Genomic DNA, 19566 nt, shown 5'->3' with positions numbered 1-19566 from the left:
TTTCGCATGCTCTGATCTTTTCTCTGGTGAGATACATTCAGCCTCTTGCGAATTGTAGGAAATGTATAAAATATAGAGAGACAAATATACATCATTTTATGTTCTTTTCTAGGTACATTTTTGGGGGAATCCTGACTTCCCTTAGCATCCATGAATACATGCCACTGTCCACAATACTAACTTAATTAACATTGAAAAGAAGGAAATATTCCAAAACATGCATCCTGTTTGGAAAAAAAGGCAGTACATTTATACTGCAATTAACTATATGTCCTGAATACAAAGTGTTATGTTAGGGGGAAATCCAATACAACACATTACGGAGTACCACTCTCCATATTTTCAAGCATAGTGGTGACTGCATCATGTTATGGGTTGCTTGTAATCGTTAAGGACAGGTGGTCAGTCCTTGCATCCTTAACTCTATGAATTTGAGAGTGGTTACATTTGTCCAGGCCCATCCCTCAGCTTTTTACCAAAACCGAGGCGGTGTGTCACTTTGTTTCAACTGCGAATTCCAGCTTTAAGAGGGCTCTGTTTGGCCCCCTTAAAAAAAATACTCACACCAAGACCCCACCAAGCCAGCCCAGGCATCATTAACATGGCTTCTGTTTTTATTGTCTGTTGCTGTGGCTGTGTTTTTGTCTATGATTCTGCAAATGTGTCTGTGATGTAGGGCAGACTCAGTGTGTGTGATGAGTATGTAACTGTGACGGTCATCAATTGCTGACGTGGGGTAAAAATGCTGAATGATGTCATTGTGTTCAATGTCATCCACTGCACCACTTTTCCTCTCCTGTATTGTTTAAAAAAAAAATATTACCCAGACAACCTGCACTGAGGAACTTTTACCTCTAGCTTTGATAGAGTTTATGCTTATCCACAGTCTAGTCCACTCCACTCTGACGATATTGTAGAAAAAATGTGAAGTGACAGAAAAACATGGATTGTTTCCTAATTGCCAGTGAATGTTTGTTCTTTCCCAGGGCTGAGCCAACCAATCCGGTCAGTGTTGTTGGGGCCTTACAAATCTAGGGGCCAGTTGCCATGGCGAGATATTGTTTTCATCCAGTCATGCCAGCACTGCCCATGTGGGCGGTCCCCTCGTCAGCATGCTTCTTTGTTTGTGTACCACTTGTTAGAACAACCAACCTCCTCTGTGAACAAATCCTTGGACCCTTTAAAGTTCTCTCCGTTGTGCATTGGTCTATCACTCAGGTTCATCTTTGGTTTTACCAGTGGAAAATCTGGATCAATATCTGTATTTTATCAACTGTACTTTCAATGGATTAGTATTTGGATTTCCTATTTACTAAAGAAATAACTCCACTTACTAACAGGCAACATCATGATATCAAAGAGCAATTTATTATGTAGCTCAACCACACCAACTTCTATTCTCACATTTTCTCTCCTGCGAAGCTTTGCAAAACAGCCAACCTTTTACTCTTCTGTGATCTTACTGTGCAGTAGAGTCCTTCCCCTCCCCCTGCCTTTGAGGCATGGAGAGAATGTAGGTTGAATAGAGGGCCAGGCTAAAGGGAACCCTAAGTTTAGCTCCAGGTTTTCAGTAGAGGCCAGGCCAGACGGCCACCCTTCTTGGGTAAACTGTAGATACTGTAGCCCCTCAGCTATCAGGGAAAGCAGGCTTCAGCCATGTGCTCAGACCCTGAGCAGCGATCCACCATAGACCAAGGAGACCTGCCATCTTTTGGTCATCGTGCTTCACAATCTCTTGCCTAAACTGGCCCTATGATTTAGTTAGTCAAGGTAGGTCTGTACAGAAGAAAAGTCCAGATTTCCCACTCCTGACTGAAAGTGAATTTGGTACCACGAGAATTGAGGTATTAAGGAAAACACACTATCAAATGTTTTATGCATGTAGGTATACTAATTTGTCTGTGAAGCATTCAAACACTGCAAGTAGGCTAAATGATGCTCAAGGGCTCAAGTTTCTCCACTGCCTATTCTGAGGCTGTGCTTGCATCTGGTTGCCTAATGCCCAGCACTAAGTGATAATCTTACGATATATATATGCCAGGAGGGGAGGGGCAAATGACTTCAGCACAAATATTCTCATAATTTGTCCATACCATGTCCTGTTGGTAATTAGAAACACACAATATTGTGTGTGTATGTGGTCTTTGTTAGTTCAACTCGGGTCAAAACTATGATGGAGTGTCAATTGGCATTAAGACAGTAACAGTAGTACTGTGTTTGATTAACAATGTTGTGTCATCCATTACAGCGTATTTTCCACATTGATGATAATTGATTATGTATTTCATTGTTTCATAACATCTATTAAGGCATTAGGCATCCAAATTAACATCAATATTTTGATGAAAGACAGATGTTTTCTACAAAGCCAATTTGAAGAGTTCTGAGTCAGATGACATTTATACATGATCCACCAAAGAACCATGACTGTTGATATTCATCCCAAACAAATACTTTGACATTGAAGAAATAACTTTGATCTAAGTGCTAATTCATACATTTTGTAGTCCCTGTTGTAACGGTTTTGACTTGAGGTTATTATTTATAGGGGTGCCAGGTAGGTTGTGCCTACCAGAGAAAACATTGGTTTCTCCTTTTGGTTTGGGAGGGAATGAGTCCCATCTGGTACGTCAAGTCTACACCAATACAAAGGACTTATGTAAAAGTCAGGATGGAAATAAACTTTTCATAAACCCTTAAAACATTGGAAAGAACTTCAAAAACAACTATATTATTTTGCGTTGGTTGTATTACCAACATAAATGATTACACACACATATAATATAACACAATGAGTTCTGGTTCCTCCAGAAATGTCCTGTACCTCGGGCCTAAAAAGAGTCCAGCCCGGTAAAGGAGTTCAGAGGAAGGCCACGAAGAACAGAGGTGTAGTCCACGGACGCAAAGAGTGGATCCGATTCTGGGTAAAACTCTATTAGGCTACAAAACACACGGAATAGAGAAGCTTCGGAACTGAGGGTTGAACACATCCTCATTCACGTCTCCATCACAACGCCACTTTTGCGCAGCTGATGCTGGCTTTTTAATTGGGAATTACAGGGAAAACGCCCTATTGGAAGGAGAAGCACTGTGACGGTTCAGAAAAATTCCGGGCCCTCACACTGTGTATGGGTGCTGATGTGAGTGTGAGCCTTACAGGATGAAGTAACAGCCACAATGACCAAAGGGGACCAACATTTGCACCCAGAGGGGGCCCCAGGACCGAGTTTGAAAAATCCTGCTCGAGTGTCTAATTACTTTGTCATATTCCTCTCCTATTACTGCTACAGTCAATATTGGCAGTCAGCTAATCCCATAGAATCAGAGCATATACAAAAAATATATATACAGCACCAGTCAAAAGTTTGGACACCTACTCATTCAAGGGTTTTTCTTTATTTGTACTATTTTCTACATTGTAGAAATAATAGTGAAGACATTCAACTGTGAAATAACACATATGGAATCCATATCGGGTGAAAGTTTAGAAATGACAGCACTTTTTGTTCATAGTCCCATTTTAGGGGAGCAAAAGTATTGTGTATTAAAGTAGTAGAAAGTTAAGTATTTGTTCCCATATTCATAGCACACAATGACTGCATCAAACCTGTGACTCTACACATTTGTTGGATACATTTGCTCTTTGTTTTGGGTTTCAAAATGTCCCCCAACATGCCCCCCCCCCTTCCCCACCAATATGTACACCACAATTTCGCCCTTGTGAAGTAATGACATCCTTCATCCTTAATAGTCAAACTTCTTTTTCCATCAAGGCTCTCAGTCGAAGAAGGGTGGTTTCAGTTCAACTTAACACGTGACAGATGTTGAATAGAGGATGGAGAGAGCATCTCACAGGGAGCTCCTCAGTCTGACACCCAGCCCCTGCCTTCAGAGGTCCTGTGGTCAAGATTCTATACCCCAATCCACATTTCTCAGTATTTCACAAAGGGTATTTTTTTATGATCTTATCAAATGCTTGAGGAATGGAATTTATTAGATTGGAAAACCACCAAAACTCTACATTGTATCATATAATCCCATATCTTTACACCTCTGCCACCAAAAATATAATTTCCATGTGAACATTTAACACCTGGTAGTCTGCACCTCTCTCTCCTACCCTTGGGCTGTGTGCAGCATGGGAATGGCCCTATTAACAGCCAGTTACCAGGCGGCTCTGGCCTGGGGATTCTGCAATAATTGTCTACAGGGAGTCCAAAGGCCTGTATATGTAGCATGGTGCCCCTGAATGGCTAGCTCAGTCAGGGAAGGCCTCAGTAACCAGAGGCGTCTCGGAGGGATACCCGCGGCAGGATGTTGTCGAACCAGAGGGAACGTGACAGGGAATTGTTGTGAGGCTGGCAGCAGGTGTGATGAAGATGCTTAAAGAGGCAAGGGAGCTGTTGCCACCTCATGTGTCATTAGGGAGTTAAGGATCAGAAAGTAGATGATGGGACGAAACGGGAAAACGTATGGCCGTTCCGAGAGAGGGATAAAAAATGACGCTTAAACTCCGGGCATCTGTGTTTTCCCTGGCCCGGGAGGCTGGTGGTTCAGAGCTGCACTGTTGCATCTGCCTGATGCATTGCCAGGTCTGTAATGAGTGCCTTTCAGCTAAGGTGATTGTGTCAGCAGTTTAAAGGGTTCCTCATGCAAGCGACCAGAGAAAGCTTTCCCGTAGGCATTACCAAATATAACCACCATCGTCAGATAGGGCCTTCGAGACAGACCGACAGACACTGCATTAAACCCATTATTCCAATGATTAAATGTGTACCTCGAAACCAGAAACTGCAACTGAACTTCTGCTGAAGTTTCTTCGTCGTCCTTGGTAGTAGCTACAGAGGGACTCCTGAACTGGCTTTAAAGTGCATATAGTGCAGCAACAGATTCCTAATTGTTGAGACTGCGGTTTTGATTTCTCAGCTTTTTTTCTATCCATGTAACCCCCATCGGTTTGGAAATTCAATGCTCTGATTCTATGGGATTGGCTGGCTGCCAATATTGACTGTAGCAGTAATGGGAGAGGAATATGACAAATAAATAAGACACTCGAACTTAGGTCCTGGGGCCCAACTCTGCGTGCAGGTTTTGTTTTTTTCCCCCAACACTACACAGCTGATTCAATAACAACTCATCATCAAGCTTTGATTATTGGAATCAGCTGTGAAGTGCAAGTGTAAAATTTCAAATGTGCACCCAGGTGGAGGGGGCCCCAGGACCAAGTTTGGGAAACCCTGCACCAGAGTAGGTTTGTTATTGTGATTATTGGCACAGCTGCAATGTGGTCAAAGATACGAAGCGATGTTGAGTGGTTTAATTCACATCAATGAACTGGCATCTTCTTTGCTGTCTCATCTCAGTTGTAGTGATCAAGAAAGTTGCAATTTCCCAGAACCTCTGATTTGTACATTTTTAAGCTTACTGAGCAAGATGGATAATTTAGCATTGTTTGTGAGTGTCTGTATTTCAGTGTTTGTGTGTGTTCATTTTGGAATACAGTGAACTCACAGAGCTATATACTGTAGTAAACCCAGCATTTGACAGTCTCTCTGTTCTATAGAATGCTGGAGAGATTCTGTGTACCGCCCCCTTGTGTGGAGGAGGAATGACGACGCCCCTTCGATGAGAGCCATGGAGCTGAAAGTGTGGGTGGATGGAGTGCAGCGGATCGTATGTGGCGTCACAGAGCTCACCACATGCCAGGAGGTGGTCATCGCCCTGGCCCAGGCCATTGGTGAGTCAATCCATCCTGCAATATTGTCCAAAACTCAACAAAAAATATATAATTAAAGAGAGTTCAAGGGATAAATTGAAAATAAGATTAAACTAAAGTGAACTACTGTACCCCTTTTAATTAAGCCTTAACACACTTTGTGTGAGAATGGATCCTTTTGCAGGACACATCCACAGAGCATGCAGCATATTTGACAGTCCGTTTCTGAGAGATGCTAAAGATGGTGGAGTGCACCAAGATAAGAGTTGACTGGGAGTGAACGGAGATTGTGAGAATCAAGATGCGAGATGACTGGGAGTTGATCACGAGAATGTGAGAATCAAGATTAGAGTTGACGGAGTGAACAGATATTGTGAGAATCAAGATGAACTGTGTTGGGATGATTCGTAGATGTCATTGAGATGCTCGCTGAGGAGAAGAGATAACTCCATGATGATTATTGTATTCCCATAATGATACCGCATTTATGTATGAGAAGCTATTACCCCAGCCCACATGTAGAGGCAACAAAATAAGATTGAAAGAAGCTGTCTGTTCCCACCGCTTCTAGGGAGAAATAGCTGTAGAACCAGCATGGAGCCACTTTTAAAGGTTCACCTCTTTTGCATTATGGAGATGTATTAAACTGTCTGTGTGAGTATGGCTCAGCCCAACAATACCCTGCTTTCAGTTCATACTGTTTTCATTTCATACTACTGTCATTTCAAGAGCTGCAAAAACTGTACCCCTACAAATCAGCTGGGCTAGACAATCTGGACCCTCTCTTTCTAAAATTATCTCCCGCAATTATTGCAATCCCTATTACTAGCCTGTTCAACCTCTCTTTCGTATCGTCTGAGATCCCGAAAGATAGGAAAGCTGCCGCGGCCATCCCCCTCTTCAAAGGGGGAGACACTCTAGACCCAAACTGCTACAGACCTATATCTATCCAACCCTGCCTTTCTAAGGTCTTTGAAAGCCAAGTTAACAAACAGATCACCGACCATTTAGAATCCCACCGTACCTTCTCCGCAATGAAATGTGGTTTCCGAGCTGGTCATGGGTGCACCACAGCCACGCTCAAGGTTCTAAACGATATCATAACCGCCATTGATAAAATACAATACTGTGCAGCCGTCTTCATCGACCTGGCAAAGGCTTTTGACTCTCAACCACCGCATTCAGCAGACTCAACAGCCTTGGTTTCTCAAATGACTGCCTCGCCTGGTTCACCAACTACTTATCAGATAGAGTTCAGTGTGTCAAATTAGAGGGCCTGTTGTCCGGACCTCTGGCAGTCTCTATGGGGGTGCCACAGGGTTCAATTCTTGGGCCGACTCTTTTCTCTGTATACATCAATGATGTCGCTCTTGCTGCTGGTGATTCTCTGATCCACCTCTACGCAGACGACACCATTCTGTATACTTCTGGCCCTTTGGACACTGTGTTAAACCTCCAGACGAGCTTCAATGCCATACAACACTCCTTCCGTGGCCTCCAACTGCTCTTAAATGCAAATAAATCTAAATGCATGCTCTTCAACCGATCGCTGCCTGCACCCGCCCGCCTGTTTAGCATCACTACTCTGGATGGTTCTGACTTAGAATAAGTGGAGAACTACAGATACCTAGGTATCTGGTTAGACTATATACTCTCCTTCCAGACTCACATTAAGCATCTCCAATCCAAAATGAAATCTAGAATTGGTTTCCTATTTCGCAATAAAGCATCCTTCACTCATGCAGTCAAACATACCCTCGTAAAACTGACTATCCTACCGATCCTTGGCTTCGGCGATGTCATTTACAAAATAGCTTCCAACACTCTACTCAGCAAATTGGATGTAATCTATCACAGTGCCATCCGTTTTGTCACCAAAGCCCCATGTACTACCCACCACTGCGACCTGTATGCTCTCGTTGGTTGGCCCTTGCTTCATATTCATTGTCAAACCCGCTGGCTCCAGGTCATCTATAAGTCCTTGCTAGGTAAAGCCCCGCCTTATCTCAGCTCACTGGTCACCATAGCAGCACCCACCCATAGCACGCGCCTCAGCAGGTATATTTCACTGGTCATCCCCAAGGCCAACTCCTATGTTGGCCGCCTTTCCTTCCAGTTCTCTGCTGCCAATGACTGGAATGAATTGCAAAAATCACTGAAGCTGGAGTCTTATCTCCCTCACTAACTTTAAGCATCAGCTGTTAGAGCAGCTTACCGAACATTGCATCTGTACACAGCCCATCTATAAATAGCCCAGCCAACTACCTCATCCCCATATCGTGTTTTTTTTTCTCCTTTGGACTACAGTATCTCTACTTGCACATTCATCTTCTGCACATCTATCACTCCAGTGCTTAATTGCCTAATTGTAATTATTTTGCCACTATGGCCTAATTATTGCCTTACCTCCCTAATCTTACTACATTTGCACACACTGTATATAGATTTTTTTATATTGTGTTATTGACTGTACGTTTGTTTATCCCATGTGTAACTCTGTTGTTTGTGTCGCACTGCTTTGCTTTGTCTTGGCCAGGTCGCAGTTGTAAATGAGAATTTGTTCTCAACTGGCCTACCTGGTTAAATAAAGATTAAAACATTTATTTTTTAAATACTGTTGTCATTTCATACTGTTTTCAGTTCATACTGGCACAGTTTTGCACTTGCACTTTGTGCTGCTTAGAAGCAAAATTATGTGGAGATGTCATGGTTTACATAGGTCATTTGCTCTTAGAGAAAATACTTGGAGGTCCTAGAGGTAGCATGTTAAATTAATCCATTAGATTTGTACATGCTATTCCATTGTGATCCATGCACAGATACATAATTGTAGGACTAACAGCTAAATGCTGTGTCTTCATCAACAGTACAGGAGTTATGGTCCAGGGCCTCTTTTGTATGTGTTCAGTCTTTTGTCTGGCCCAGGGTACTTTGATGTGAAAGGTCTTCAGCCAGATTCAGCTGTAGTGACAACTGTGTTCCTTTCATAGGGGTTCTGCTGTTGAGAGGGGAAAGACTGTGGCTTGTGCTCTTATCTGCAGCAGAACACACACACACACAGATTTGGGTCTGGAGGAATTTTTATTGAACCTTACTCCAACCCTAGAATGAATGGGAACTGAACAACTGCTCCTATATTTGAATAGAGAAATCCCTGTTCTTCCTAGAAAAAACAACCCATTACTCTGACAACTGCACAGTGCACACCCTCTAAACTGTGTCTGAAAGCAAGTGGGGTAATTGTGAATGGTTCTTCGATAGTTTCCCTGTTCTTAGCGGAGGTAAAGAGATCAGATTAGGGTTGTGGCTGTGTTTCTGAATGCAGGAGGGGATAACAATGACAGTCAATGGTAGATGATCTCTAATCTGCTGCTACTGCAGAGTGTAGTCTAGCTACTAGTCTGTATGTAACTGGTCACCGGCTGGTATTTGGCAAGAAATAGCAAACAACGTTGCCGTGTGACTACTGTACATTGGTCATCTAAGCCCAGTTACTTAGTAAAGCTCCAATTAATTAATCTGATCAAATCATTATTTCACTCTTTTGCAGGGCGCACTGGCAGGTACACGTTGATCGAGAGATGGCGGGAGACGGAACGCCACTTGGCTCCTCATGAGAACCCTGTGGTGTCCCTCAACATGTGGGGCCAGTATGCCAGCGACGTGCAGTTGGTTCTCCAGCGCACCGGCCCCTCCCTCAGCGAACGTCCCAACTCCGACGGCACATCCCGTGTGCCCGAGCGCGGCCTCTACCGCCAGAGCCTGCCTCCTCTGGCCAAGCTGCACCCGTCCGCCAATGACTGCTCACTCAAGCGTCGGGATCCCAAACGTAAGTCCCTCACCTTCATGGCTGGGGCCAAGGGCTTGAGGGATATTTTTGGGAAGGGCAGAGATGCCGAGGCCAAGCAGCAGCAGAGAGCACTGAACCAGGGCAGGGGGGTGGTGTCTGTGCCCCTCAGTCCAGCCCGGGAGCTGGTGCGCCTGGTCCAGCTGCAGAAGGACAAGCTCCAACTACTGGAGAGCCGGTTGCAGGGCTGTGAGGCGGAGCTACACGGCTGGGAAAGCGGTGATGGTGGTGTGTGCGTCGAAAGTCAGGAGGGCGTCGGCGTGCTAGAGGAGGAGCTGGCGCTTCTGGAGCAGCAGCTGCGGAGAAACGAGGTGGAGATGTCCGAGGAGGAGTTCTGGCAGAACGAGCTGCAGATCGAGCAGGAGAGCGAGCGGCAGCTGAGGGAGCAGCTCCAGGAGCTGATTGGACGGTTGCGGGAGTGTGAAGCCCGGCTAGGGGAGTACCTGACCCGTATCCAGGGCATGGAGGCTGGCCTGGAGCAGGAGACTGAGCAGAGCAGGCAGGTGGACGAGCAGGAGGCCCGGGCCCAGCTGGGGAAGGTCAGGGCGGAGCTGGAGCAGCAGGTTCAACACAGCGTGCAGCTAGAGAGCAGCTGCAGGGCTGTGGACCGCTCACTTGGACAGTCCAGCAAGAAACTACAGGTGAGCTTTGGTAGAAGGAAAAATGTATAGGAAAACAGTGATTGTACATACACCACAAATTCTGCAAAATAGGGTTGAAAACAACATTTATCAAAATGGGTTTGAAAACAACATTTATCATTGATTGGAAGACACACAAACACCTTATGTAAAATGGATGATGGGGATTATACTGTGATGATACCTTTTGCAGAAAAAAATGATCATGAAGTAAGACCATCTGGAACATATACAGTACCAGAGTGTGCAAAGCTGTTATCAAGGCGAAGGGTGGCTACTTTGAAGAATCTCAAATATACATTTATTAAACACTTTTTTTGGTTACTACATGATTCCATATGTGTTATGTCATAGTTTTGATGTCTTCACTATTATTCTACAATGTAGAAAATAGTAAAAATAAAGAAATACCCAGGAATGAGTTGGTGTTCCAAACTTTTGACTGGTACCATATATACACTGCTCAAAAAAAGGGAACACTAAAATAACACATCCTAGATCTGAATGAATGAAATATTCTTATTAAATACTTTTTTCTTTACATAGTTGAATGTGCTGACAACAAAATCACACAAATTATCAATGGAAATCAAATTTATCAACCCATGGAGGTCTGGATTTGGAGTCACACTCAAAATTAAAGTGGAAAACTACACTACAGGCTGATACAACTTTGATGTAATGTCCTTAAAACAAGTCAAAATGAGGCTCAGTAGTGTGTGTGGCCTCCACGTTCCTGTATGACCTCCCTACAACGCCTGGGCATGCTCCTGATGAGGTGGCGGATGGTCTCCTGAGGGATCTCCTCCCAGGCCTGGACTAAAGCATCCGCCAACTCCTGGACAGTCTGTGGTAAAACGTGGCGTTGGTGGATGGAGCGAGACATGATGTCCCAGATGTGCTCAATTGGATTCAGGTCTGGGGAATGGGCGGGCCAGTCCATAGCATCAATGCCTTCCTCTTGCAGGAACTGCTGACACACTCCAGCCACATGAGGTCTAGCATTGTCTTGCATTAGGTAGGAGGAACCCAGGGCCAACCGCACCAGCATATGGTCTCACAAGGGGTCTGAGGATCTCATCTCGATACCTAATGGCAGTCAGGCTACCTCTGGCGAGCACATGGAGGGCTGTGCGGCCCCCCAAAGAAATGCCACCCCACACCCTCATACCACCCTCATGGAGCCTGTTTCTGACCGTTTGAGCAGACACATGCACATTTGTGGCCTGCTGGAGGTCATTTTGCAGGGCTCTGGCAGTGCTCCTCCTGCTCCTCCTTGCACAAAGGCGGAGGTAGCGGTCCTGCTGCTGGGTTGTTGCCCTCCTACGGCCTCCTCCACGTCTCCTGATGTACTGGCCTGTCTCCTGGTAGCGCCTCCATGCTCTGGACACTACGCTGACAGACACAGCAAACCTTCTTGCCACAGCTCGCATTGATGTTCCATCCTGGATGAGCTGCACTACCTGAGCCACTTGTGTGGGTTGTAGACTCCATCTCATGCTACCACTAAAGTGAAAGCACCGCAAGCATTTAAAAGTGACCAAAACATCAGCCAGGAAGCATAGGAACTGAGAAGTGGTCTGTGGTCCCCACCTGCAGAACCACTCCTTTATTGGGGGTGTCTTGCTAATTGCCTATAATTTCCACCTGTTGTCTATTCCATTTGGACAACAGCTTGTGAAATTTATTGTCAATCAGTGTTGCTTCCTAAGTGTTATTGACTTGGAGTTACATTGTGTTGTTTAAGTGTTCCCTTTATTTTTTTGAGCAGTGTAAATACACACAGTTGAAGTCACAAGTTTACATACACCTTAGCCAAATACATTTATACTCAGTTTAACAATTCCTGACATTTAATCCACGTAAATATTCCCTGTGTTAGGCCATTTAGGATCGACACTTTATTTTAAGAATGTGAAATGTCAGAATAATCGTAGAGAGAATAATTTATTTCAGCTTTTATTTCTTTCATCACGTTCCCAGTGGGTCAGACGTTTACATACACTCAATTAGTATTTGGTAGCATTGCCTTTAAATTGTTTAACTTTGGTGAAACGTTTCAGGTAGCCTTCCACAAGCTTCCCAAAATAAGTTGGGAGAATTTTGGACCATTCCTCCTGACAGAGCTGATGTAACTGAGTCAGGTTTGTAGGCCTCCTTGCTCGCACACTCTTTTTCAGTTCTGTACACAAATTTTCTATGGGATTGAGGTCAGGGCCTTGTGATGGCCACTCCAATACCTTGACTTTGTTGTCCTTAAAGCCATTTTGCCACAACTTTGGAAGTATACTTGGGGTCATTGTCCATTTGGAAGACCCATTTGCGACCAAGCTTTAACTTCCTGACTGATGTCTTGAGATGTTGCTTCAATATATCCACATAATTTTCCGTCCTCATGATGCTATCTATTTTGTGAAGTGCACCACTCCCTCCTGCAGCAAAGCACCCCCACAACATGATGATGCCATCCCCGTGCTTCACGGTTGGGATGGTGTTCTTCGGCTTGCAAGCCTCCCCCTTTTTCCTCCAAACATAACGATGATCATTATGGCCAAACAGTTCTATTTTTGTTTCATCAGACCAGAGGACATTTCTCCAAAAATACGATCTTTGTTCCCATGTACAGCTGCAAACCGTAGTCTGGCTTTTTTGTAGTAGTTTTGGAGCAGCGGCTTCTTCCTCGCTGAGCGGACTTTCAGGTTATGTCAATTTATAGGACTCGTTTTACTGTGGATATAGATACTTTTGTACCTGTTTCCTCCAGCATCTTCACAAGGTCCTTTGCTGTTGTTCTGGGATTGATTGCACCAAAGTACATTTGCCTCTAGGAGACAGAACACGTCTCCTTCCTGAGTGGTATGATGGCTGCATGGTCCCATGGTGTTTATACTTGCATACTATTATTTGTATAGATGAACATGGTACCTTCAGGCGTTTGGAAATTGCTCCCAAGGATGAACCAGACTTGTGGAGGTCTCCATCTACAATTTTTTTTCTGAGGTCTTGGCTGATTTCTTTTGATTTTCCCATGATGTCAAGCAAAGAGGCACTGAGTTGGAAGGTAGGCCTTGAAATACATCCACAGGTACACCTCCAATTGACTCAAATGATGTCAATTAGCCTAACAGAAGCTTCCAAAGCCATGACATTTTCTGGAATTTTCCAAGCTGTTTAAAGGCACAGTCAACTTATTGTATGTAAACTTCTGACCCACTGGAATTGTGATACTGTGAAATAATCTGTCTGTAATCACCTGTTGGAAAAATTACTTGTCATGCACAAAGTAGATGTCCTAACCAATTTGCCAAAACTATAGTTTCTTAACAAGAAATTTGTGGAGTGGTTGAAAAACGAGTTATAATGACTCCAACCCAAGTGTATGTAAATTTCCGACTTGACAAAACCATGTTTACAATGAAACAGAACTGTTTTATTAATTCAAGCATAGTTTCTCACTGCTTGGGACAAATGTTTTTGAAGTTACTGTGTTTGATTGAAAAGGGCCCTGTGTTTTTAGTAGGAACATTTTGGAGGCCTCTTATTAGTCCTCATGATGTAATGTTTACTTACAGGGTGGAGTACACCATATAGGCTGTGTTTTGACAGGCAGCCAATACTGATCTTCTTTTCACTTATTGGTCTTTTGACCAATTAAAACGGATCTTTTCACATCAGCTCTTTATCATGGCTGATATGATTGGTCAAAAGACCAATTAGTGAAAATAAGATCAGTATTGGCTGCCTGTCTAAACGCAGCCTATATAGTGTACTCCACCCAGAAAAACTCTCAGAATTGGACTGCCTGTCTAAATGCAACCATAGTGTGGGCGTGAGGTAAAAATGTATTTTTAAAGAATCGGGTGGTGAGTTTTATATACAACTGGTGATGCTGAGGCCTGAAAAGAACTGCAGATCTACTCCACCAGACTTACATGACTCGTTCCCTTGAACCAACTCTTCCTTTCTGGGCCCTAGAAAACTGATCCTTTATTAGTGGGTTTAACAACCTGCAACATGTATGTAACGGTAAACTGCCTGATTTTAAATGTTCTTCTCAGTGCAACAATTCCACCTGCAAATAGCCTTAAATGTAAAGGAATAACATTCCACAAGAGAAAAGTATAATATTTTAAACATCGTATGAATCTATAAAGTTGCTTGTTAGGCGTGAGTGGCCAGGCGGGCCCCCATCAGTGGAACCAAGTATACGGGGAAGTAGAACTGACAGTAGAAACTGCAGGGCAAGTAAATGACTAGTTGAGTGGTTGTTTGTTGCAGGAGAAGGAGCAGGAGTTGGAGCAGTTGACCAGGGAGCTGAGACAGGTGAACCTTCAGCAGTTCATCCATCAGACGGGCACCAAGGTCACCGTTCTACCAGCCCAGCCCAATGACCAGAAGAATAAGACCGGTACACACAAGCATTACAAAGCATCCTAGTCAGAATGTTTTTGCCCAATCTTGGCTCAGACATTGTATTATCCAACACTACCCCCTAGTGGAAGTTAGTACACCATGTCAGGTTTTTGTAAACCTCTTTATTTGGCTAGTAATGTTACGTTTTGTCACGCCACAGTCCAATCTACACACTAACTGCTCAACCTGAAAGTAAAGAGGTATAATTTAAAATAAAAAATACTACTTAAAGTAGACTTTGATGACTTCCTCCTCCCCTCTCTCCAGACCTCCAATCAGGCTCGCTGAAACGGCTGGCCTCCTCCCGCCTCCTCCCCAGTGACCTCCGGACTTTGCAGAGTCCAGTGTCTTCAGGCCTCAACCCTGAAGGCATCTACGTCTGACCCCTGACCTTTACCTTCTGCTGGCTACTATCAGTGACCCTCTGCTGGAGTTGAGTCAGCTTCTCCCCTGGAGGATCCATCTCTTTATCATCTCCATTGGAGCTCCATCAGAGGAGGCTGGTGGGAGGAGCTATAGGAGGATGGGCTCAATGTAATGGCTGGAATGGAATGGTACCAACCATTACAATGAGCACTTGCGCCGACAGCTCATCGCACTAGCCTCCTCTGATCTCCACTCTGTCCTCCCACAATGCCATCCTTCCTTCTCTCTGCTGAGTTTTCTCCATCTTCCACGAGAACAGAGACCCCCAACAGTTTTGTCAAGACTATAGGATTTAGAATGTTTGCCTCGTTTTGGCTGTTCTGCCACTGGTGGAGAGCTCGACCATGTCCTTGCATGACTGTTTGAAAAGCATAGCATCTTTTGAGGTACAGAAGGCCCAATTTCAAACAGAACGTTTTAGCCTCACCTCTGTGCACTTCTCCATCTCCTCTCGAAGATTGAGTGCCACGACTGAGTAGATGTGAGAAATATGGTATGAACACCACCTAGCACCCCGTTACCATCATATAGAAAGTGAATGGTGCACAATCACAGTCATGTGATGACTTAACTCGAGTCAACTGCTGCCCTGGACAACCATGAGGAAATCCAGATGTTTGTAGGGGTTGAGACTAAAGAAAGTCCCTTGGAGATCAGGTGATATAGAGGAAATTAAAACATCTTCAGACAACCATGATTTACAAAGACAGAGGTCTCAAAAGTATAATGGCCATTTGTTACAGAAACAGAATGGGTCAGAAAACCATATTTTACAGATAGGCCACCTTGTGTGAGACCTGTGGTGTGTAGCAGAGCCATATCTGACTGCCTTATTAGAACAATTTTTCTGTTTTAAAGACTTTAAGAACAGTAAAGGCTGTTATAACAGATACTTATAGACATGGCAGCTATGCTCCAGAGATCTGATGCACCATTTATAGTCAACACAGCAGTCTAGTGACTAATTGTTGATCAGTTTTGTGATTATGGCTTTTGTGTGACTGATGTCAATAGCTGTAGAATCTGGTCTGCCACTGGGTGGCAGAATACACCTCACAAAACATTTAGCTAGGATCTTAATGTTGGTCATTTCATATTGATTATACATGCAAAAATGTTACATTATGCAATTTATGTGGTTATTCACTTTCATCGTTGTAATCTTTTAGTATGCTGTAAGTTTACCGTTGCACTTTCACTTTGGAAGGGCCTGGAGAATTTGTACTTACCACTTAGTTTTTATAATGTCTTGTTTGTGTTGAGTGGTTTTCTTTTCTCATTTGTAACCTCTTGAATTGTGGGTTTGTCTATTGTCTTACATGGCTAATCATTTTTATGAAGTTAAAAAGATGTCTCACATGAACCAAAGCAAGTTAGACAATGTGATTGGTAGTGGTCAACCTGAATGTACTTAATTTGTTAAAACAGAACATGCTCTGTAAATACCTTTACAGGGGCCACTGTATCTGCCTCCACTTTAAAAGTGATGCATTTGTAATGGTGAGAATTGTTATTGGACTGTATCTGTCAATAGATCGAACTCCACTCTGTGGCTCTTCAGCCTCGTGGAGAGGACTGTGTGAGATAAGAGGTTGTTATTTGGTTGTGGACTAGTCGATACCAGGGAACCCACCAACTGCAAAGCCGGTGGACGCACGTCAAGGTCAACAGGCTGACCTAAAGCTCGTTCCATTCAGTATTATTGATGTCCTAGTTTGGATCATGAAGAAGGTTTGAGCTGTGTCGCCGAAATGTAAACCACTAACACAAGAACAATGGCTCTTAACAACTTACACAGCGGAGACTAGCATGCCTTACTGAATTGTAAATAATCACTACGGTACATAGTATTGGAATATTTTTTACAATATTTAAAAGAATGCATAATGCTGACAAAGACAATAGTTGTACGTAAAATGAATTAACTTTGGTTTTATCCTGCTACTCTGTGGACAGCTTGGTGCATGCACTGATGGCTTGGTTTCATTGATGTTTTTGTATTGTTGAAATGACCAGAGGCTTACGATGATAGTGGAGTTATAAGTATGGAAGTATAATGTTTATCACAGTGTATGTTACTGACTGCATGGCTCTGTCTTCTACAGTGGCATGTCTTGGTCCCAGACCAGTGCATTCACACATATGTCAGAATAGGTCAGAGGACATCGAAATGCAAACCGTAAACAAATAGGGTTTTTAAACCCTAAAAAGTGCCCCATCTTTTGGTGGTTATTAGACACAACTTACCACTAAATGCCCAAAGATGCAGGGTCGTTCCACCTCAAAAAGCGCAAGAGGATTTCGACACCAATCTCCAGATTTTTCTGAAATCGTTTCAGTAGTGAGTAACTGATACGATTAGCATTCCTGAAACATTATTTTGTTGAAATAGAATTTAATCTGAGAAATTAAGAATTACTCCAATTGTCCATTTTAATTCATAAGATTCAGATAATATTCAATAAACAAAGTACCCAACGTCTGGACCAAACCTCTTCCTACCAATTCATATTTTTGGTCCAAATTGGATGTTGGGTACTTTGTTTATTGAATTTGATCAGAATCCTATACATTTAAAATGGCCAATTTGGGTGCAATCAATTAGCTTAATTTTTCAGAGATAAAATTACATTTCAACAAAATAATGTTTGAGGAATGCCGATCTTAAGCGTTTCTAAAAAAAACTATTTCTGAACAATCTGCGATGGTGGGTGTCATTGCTCGCTAGAATGACTCTGCACTGAAATCTCTTGGGGTAAGAATACATCTAATCTACGCATCTATTAGGACAGTTTTTAAATGTTGCACCAACGGAGTATGGTTTTCTTAAGTCTTTTAAGGGCCCATCTTTGTAAACATGTCTGAAATCAATGGTTTTTCAGATGCAGATTAAGGTCTGGATTCAATCTGTTGCGCTCTAGTGCAGTTTAAATGTTTATTATTTCTGATTGGGCCGACATATGCAGAGTTTACCATGAATGTGGTCTCCACAAACGCGGGAACATTGCCTTCACATCTCTATCGTGCAGCCAAAGACAGTAACGTAGGTGCAAACTGCTTCTCCAAAAGAAATCCCTGACCATACTTGTTGGCGATGTCATGGCGACATTGGCTAGCTATGCTCTGTGCAGAAACACGTCATCAGGTCTAACGGTCGTCTCGCACCATACTGCGCATGTGCAGGCCTCAAATCAAAGGCACAAAAATGTAAACGTGTTAGTTTGACACTTTCACGGAGTAATAACATGTTCAACTACTTAAGATATTGTCTCGAAGCTATGTTGTGCCTTTAAATTGAGAACTAATTCATAATTTTTCACTTCTCTCATTGACTTCTCAAACCCCAGCCTGGTTTGCTTGGTCTGTTTCACAAGCATTCCCAGAAGTATCTGGGTTTAGAAACTCTGTGGCGCAGCTCTTCAGCGATACGGATTAAATCCAGCCTTAAACCTAGTTTTGGATTGAGAAGAACGTTCAATGGAGAATCTCCCTTGAACACAGTTTTTAGTCTAGGACTATGCTGACTATGAGTCCGTGAAACCAGCCCAAAGTGTAAATGATTGGGAGGAAACTTTGCCAACAATGTCAGACGGAGCTGTCATGTATGAGAATGTCATGTTCTACTTTTCCCCACAAACATCTGAGAGAAATGACTTTGCCACGTCTATGACATCATTGTAATATGAAATGCTTAATACATTTAAACCAGTGTTGAAAGTTTGTCCTTGTGTTGTTTTCTGTTGTAGCGGATTTCAACTCAAATAAAAAGACAATATTTGAACTTTGACTGCAAGAAATGGTTTTGTTGTCCTGCAGCACTAATATTATGGCACAGCTGACTCATTCAATGAATGATATTACCTAATGTAAAGAAATAAGGAACAGAGGATTAGAAGCTACAATTTTGTCTGTCCAAACATGATTTTGTGTCTTGGAACAATCCTAATGCACCACTTGGATTGGTAGATTTGTTGAGTCATATTGTATATCTCTATAACCCAACAAACAAGAAAAGATGGATTTGAACCCTGGACCTCAAACTTTGCACCACTGGTTTTGCAAATCTGGGAGAGAAATGTATAGACTGGCTGGATTCAATCTGTATCACAGAAGATCTGTGCTCAAATTTAAAGGTTATTTCCGATTGAGTCGACATATGCAGCATTTTCCGTGAAAGCAGTCTCCACAAACACAGTAACTTTGCCTTTTAAATTTTAATCGAGCTATAATGCAAATCTTCTGTGATCATTCTGCAATACAGATTGAATCAAGCCCGTTAATACCTTGCTCTAACATACGTTCTGATCTTCATTCTGATTGTGCCCACATTTTTAGAAGTCTAGGCAATTAAAAAGACATCATGAACCGAATGCGATCAAATCTTCCTGAAAACCTCTGGAGGTAGTTGGATGCATTGTTTCTCCATATTTTACAAGTGTAAAGGAATCTGGAGGTTTAACATCTTATGGCTGGGGGCAGTATTGAGTAGCTTGGATGAATAAGGTGTCCAGAGTAAAGTGCCT

General features: G+C 43.0%; 1 protein-coding gene across 3 annotated transcripts in view; it reads left to right on the top strand.

Annotated features, from left to right (window-relative positions):
- Positions 1 to 18824, top strand: part of LOC118366406 (ras association domain-containing protein 8-like) — a 29225-nt gene extending 10401 nt beyond the window's left edge. The window contains exons 2-5 of one of the 3 annotated variants that reach the window (XM_052492489.1): positions 5564 to 5737; positions 9267 to 10204; positions 14483 to 14612; positions 14885 to 18824. In XM_052492489.1, coding sequence (XP_052348449.1) covers positions 5626 to 5737; positions 9267 to 10204; positions 14483 to 14612; positions 14885 to 15000 — 1296 coding nt within the window. In that variant the 5' untranslated portion in view covers positions 5564 to 5625 and the 3' untranslated portion in view covers positions 15001 to 18824. Of the gene's footprint in view, positions 1 to 5547; positions 5738 to 9266; positions 10205 to 12267; positions 13791 to 14482; positions 14613 to 14884 lie in introns of those variants that run through there. The other 2 variants (XM_052492490.1, XM_052492491.1) reach the window with 2 other exon arrangements.
- Positions 18825 to 19566: the final 742 nt, after the last annotated feature.

The sequence above is a fragment of the Oncorhynchus keta genome, chromosome 33 (assembly GCF_023373465.1).
Source record: "Oncorhynchus keta strain PuntledgeMale-10-30-2019 chromosome 33, Oket_V2, whole genome shotgun sequence".
Taxonomy (NCBI): domain Eukaryota; kingdom Metazoa; phylum Chordata; class Actinopteri; order Salmoniformes; family Salmonidae; genus Oncorhynchus; species Oncorhynchus keta.
Note: the sequence above shows the minus strand (reverse complement) of the source record. Positions and strands in the feature narration are given on the sequence as shown.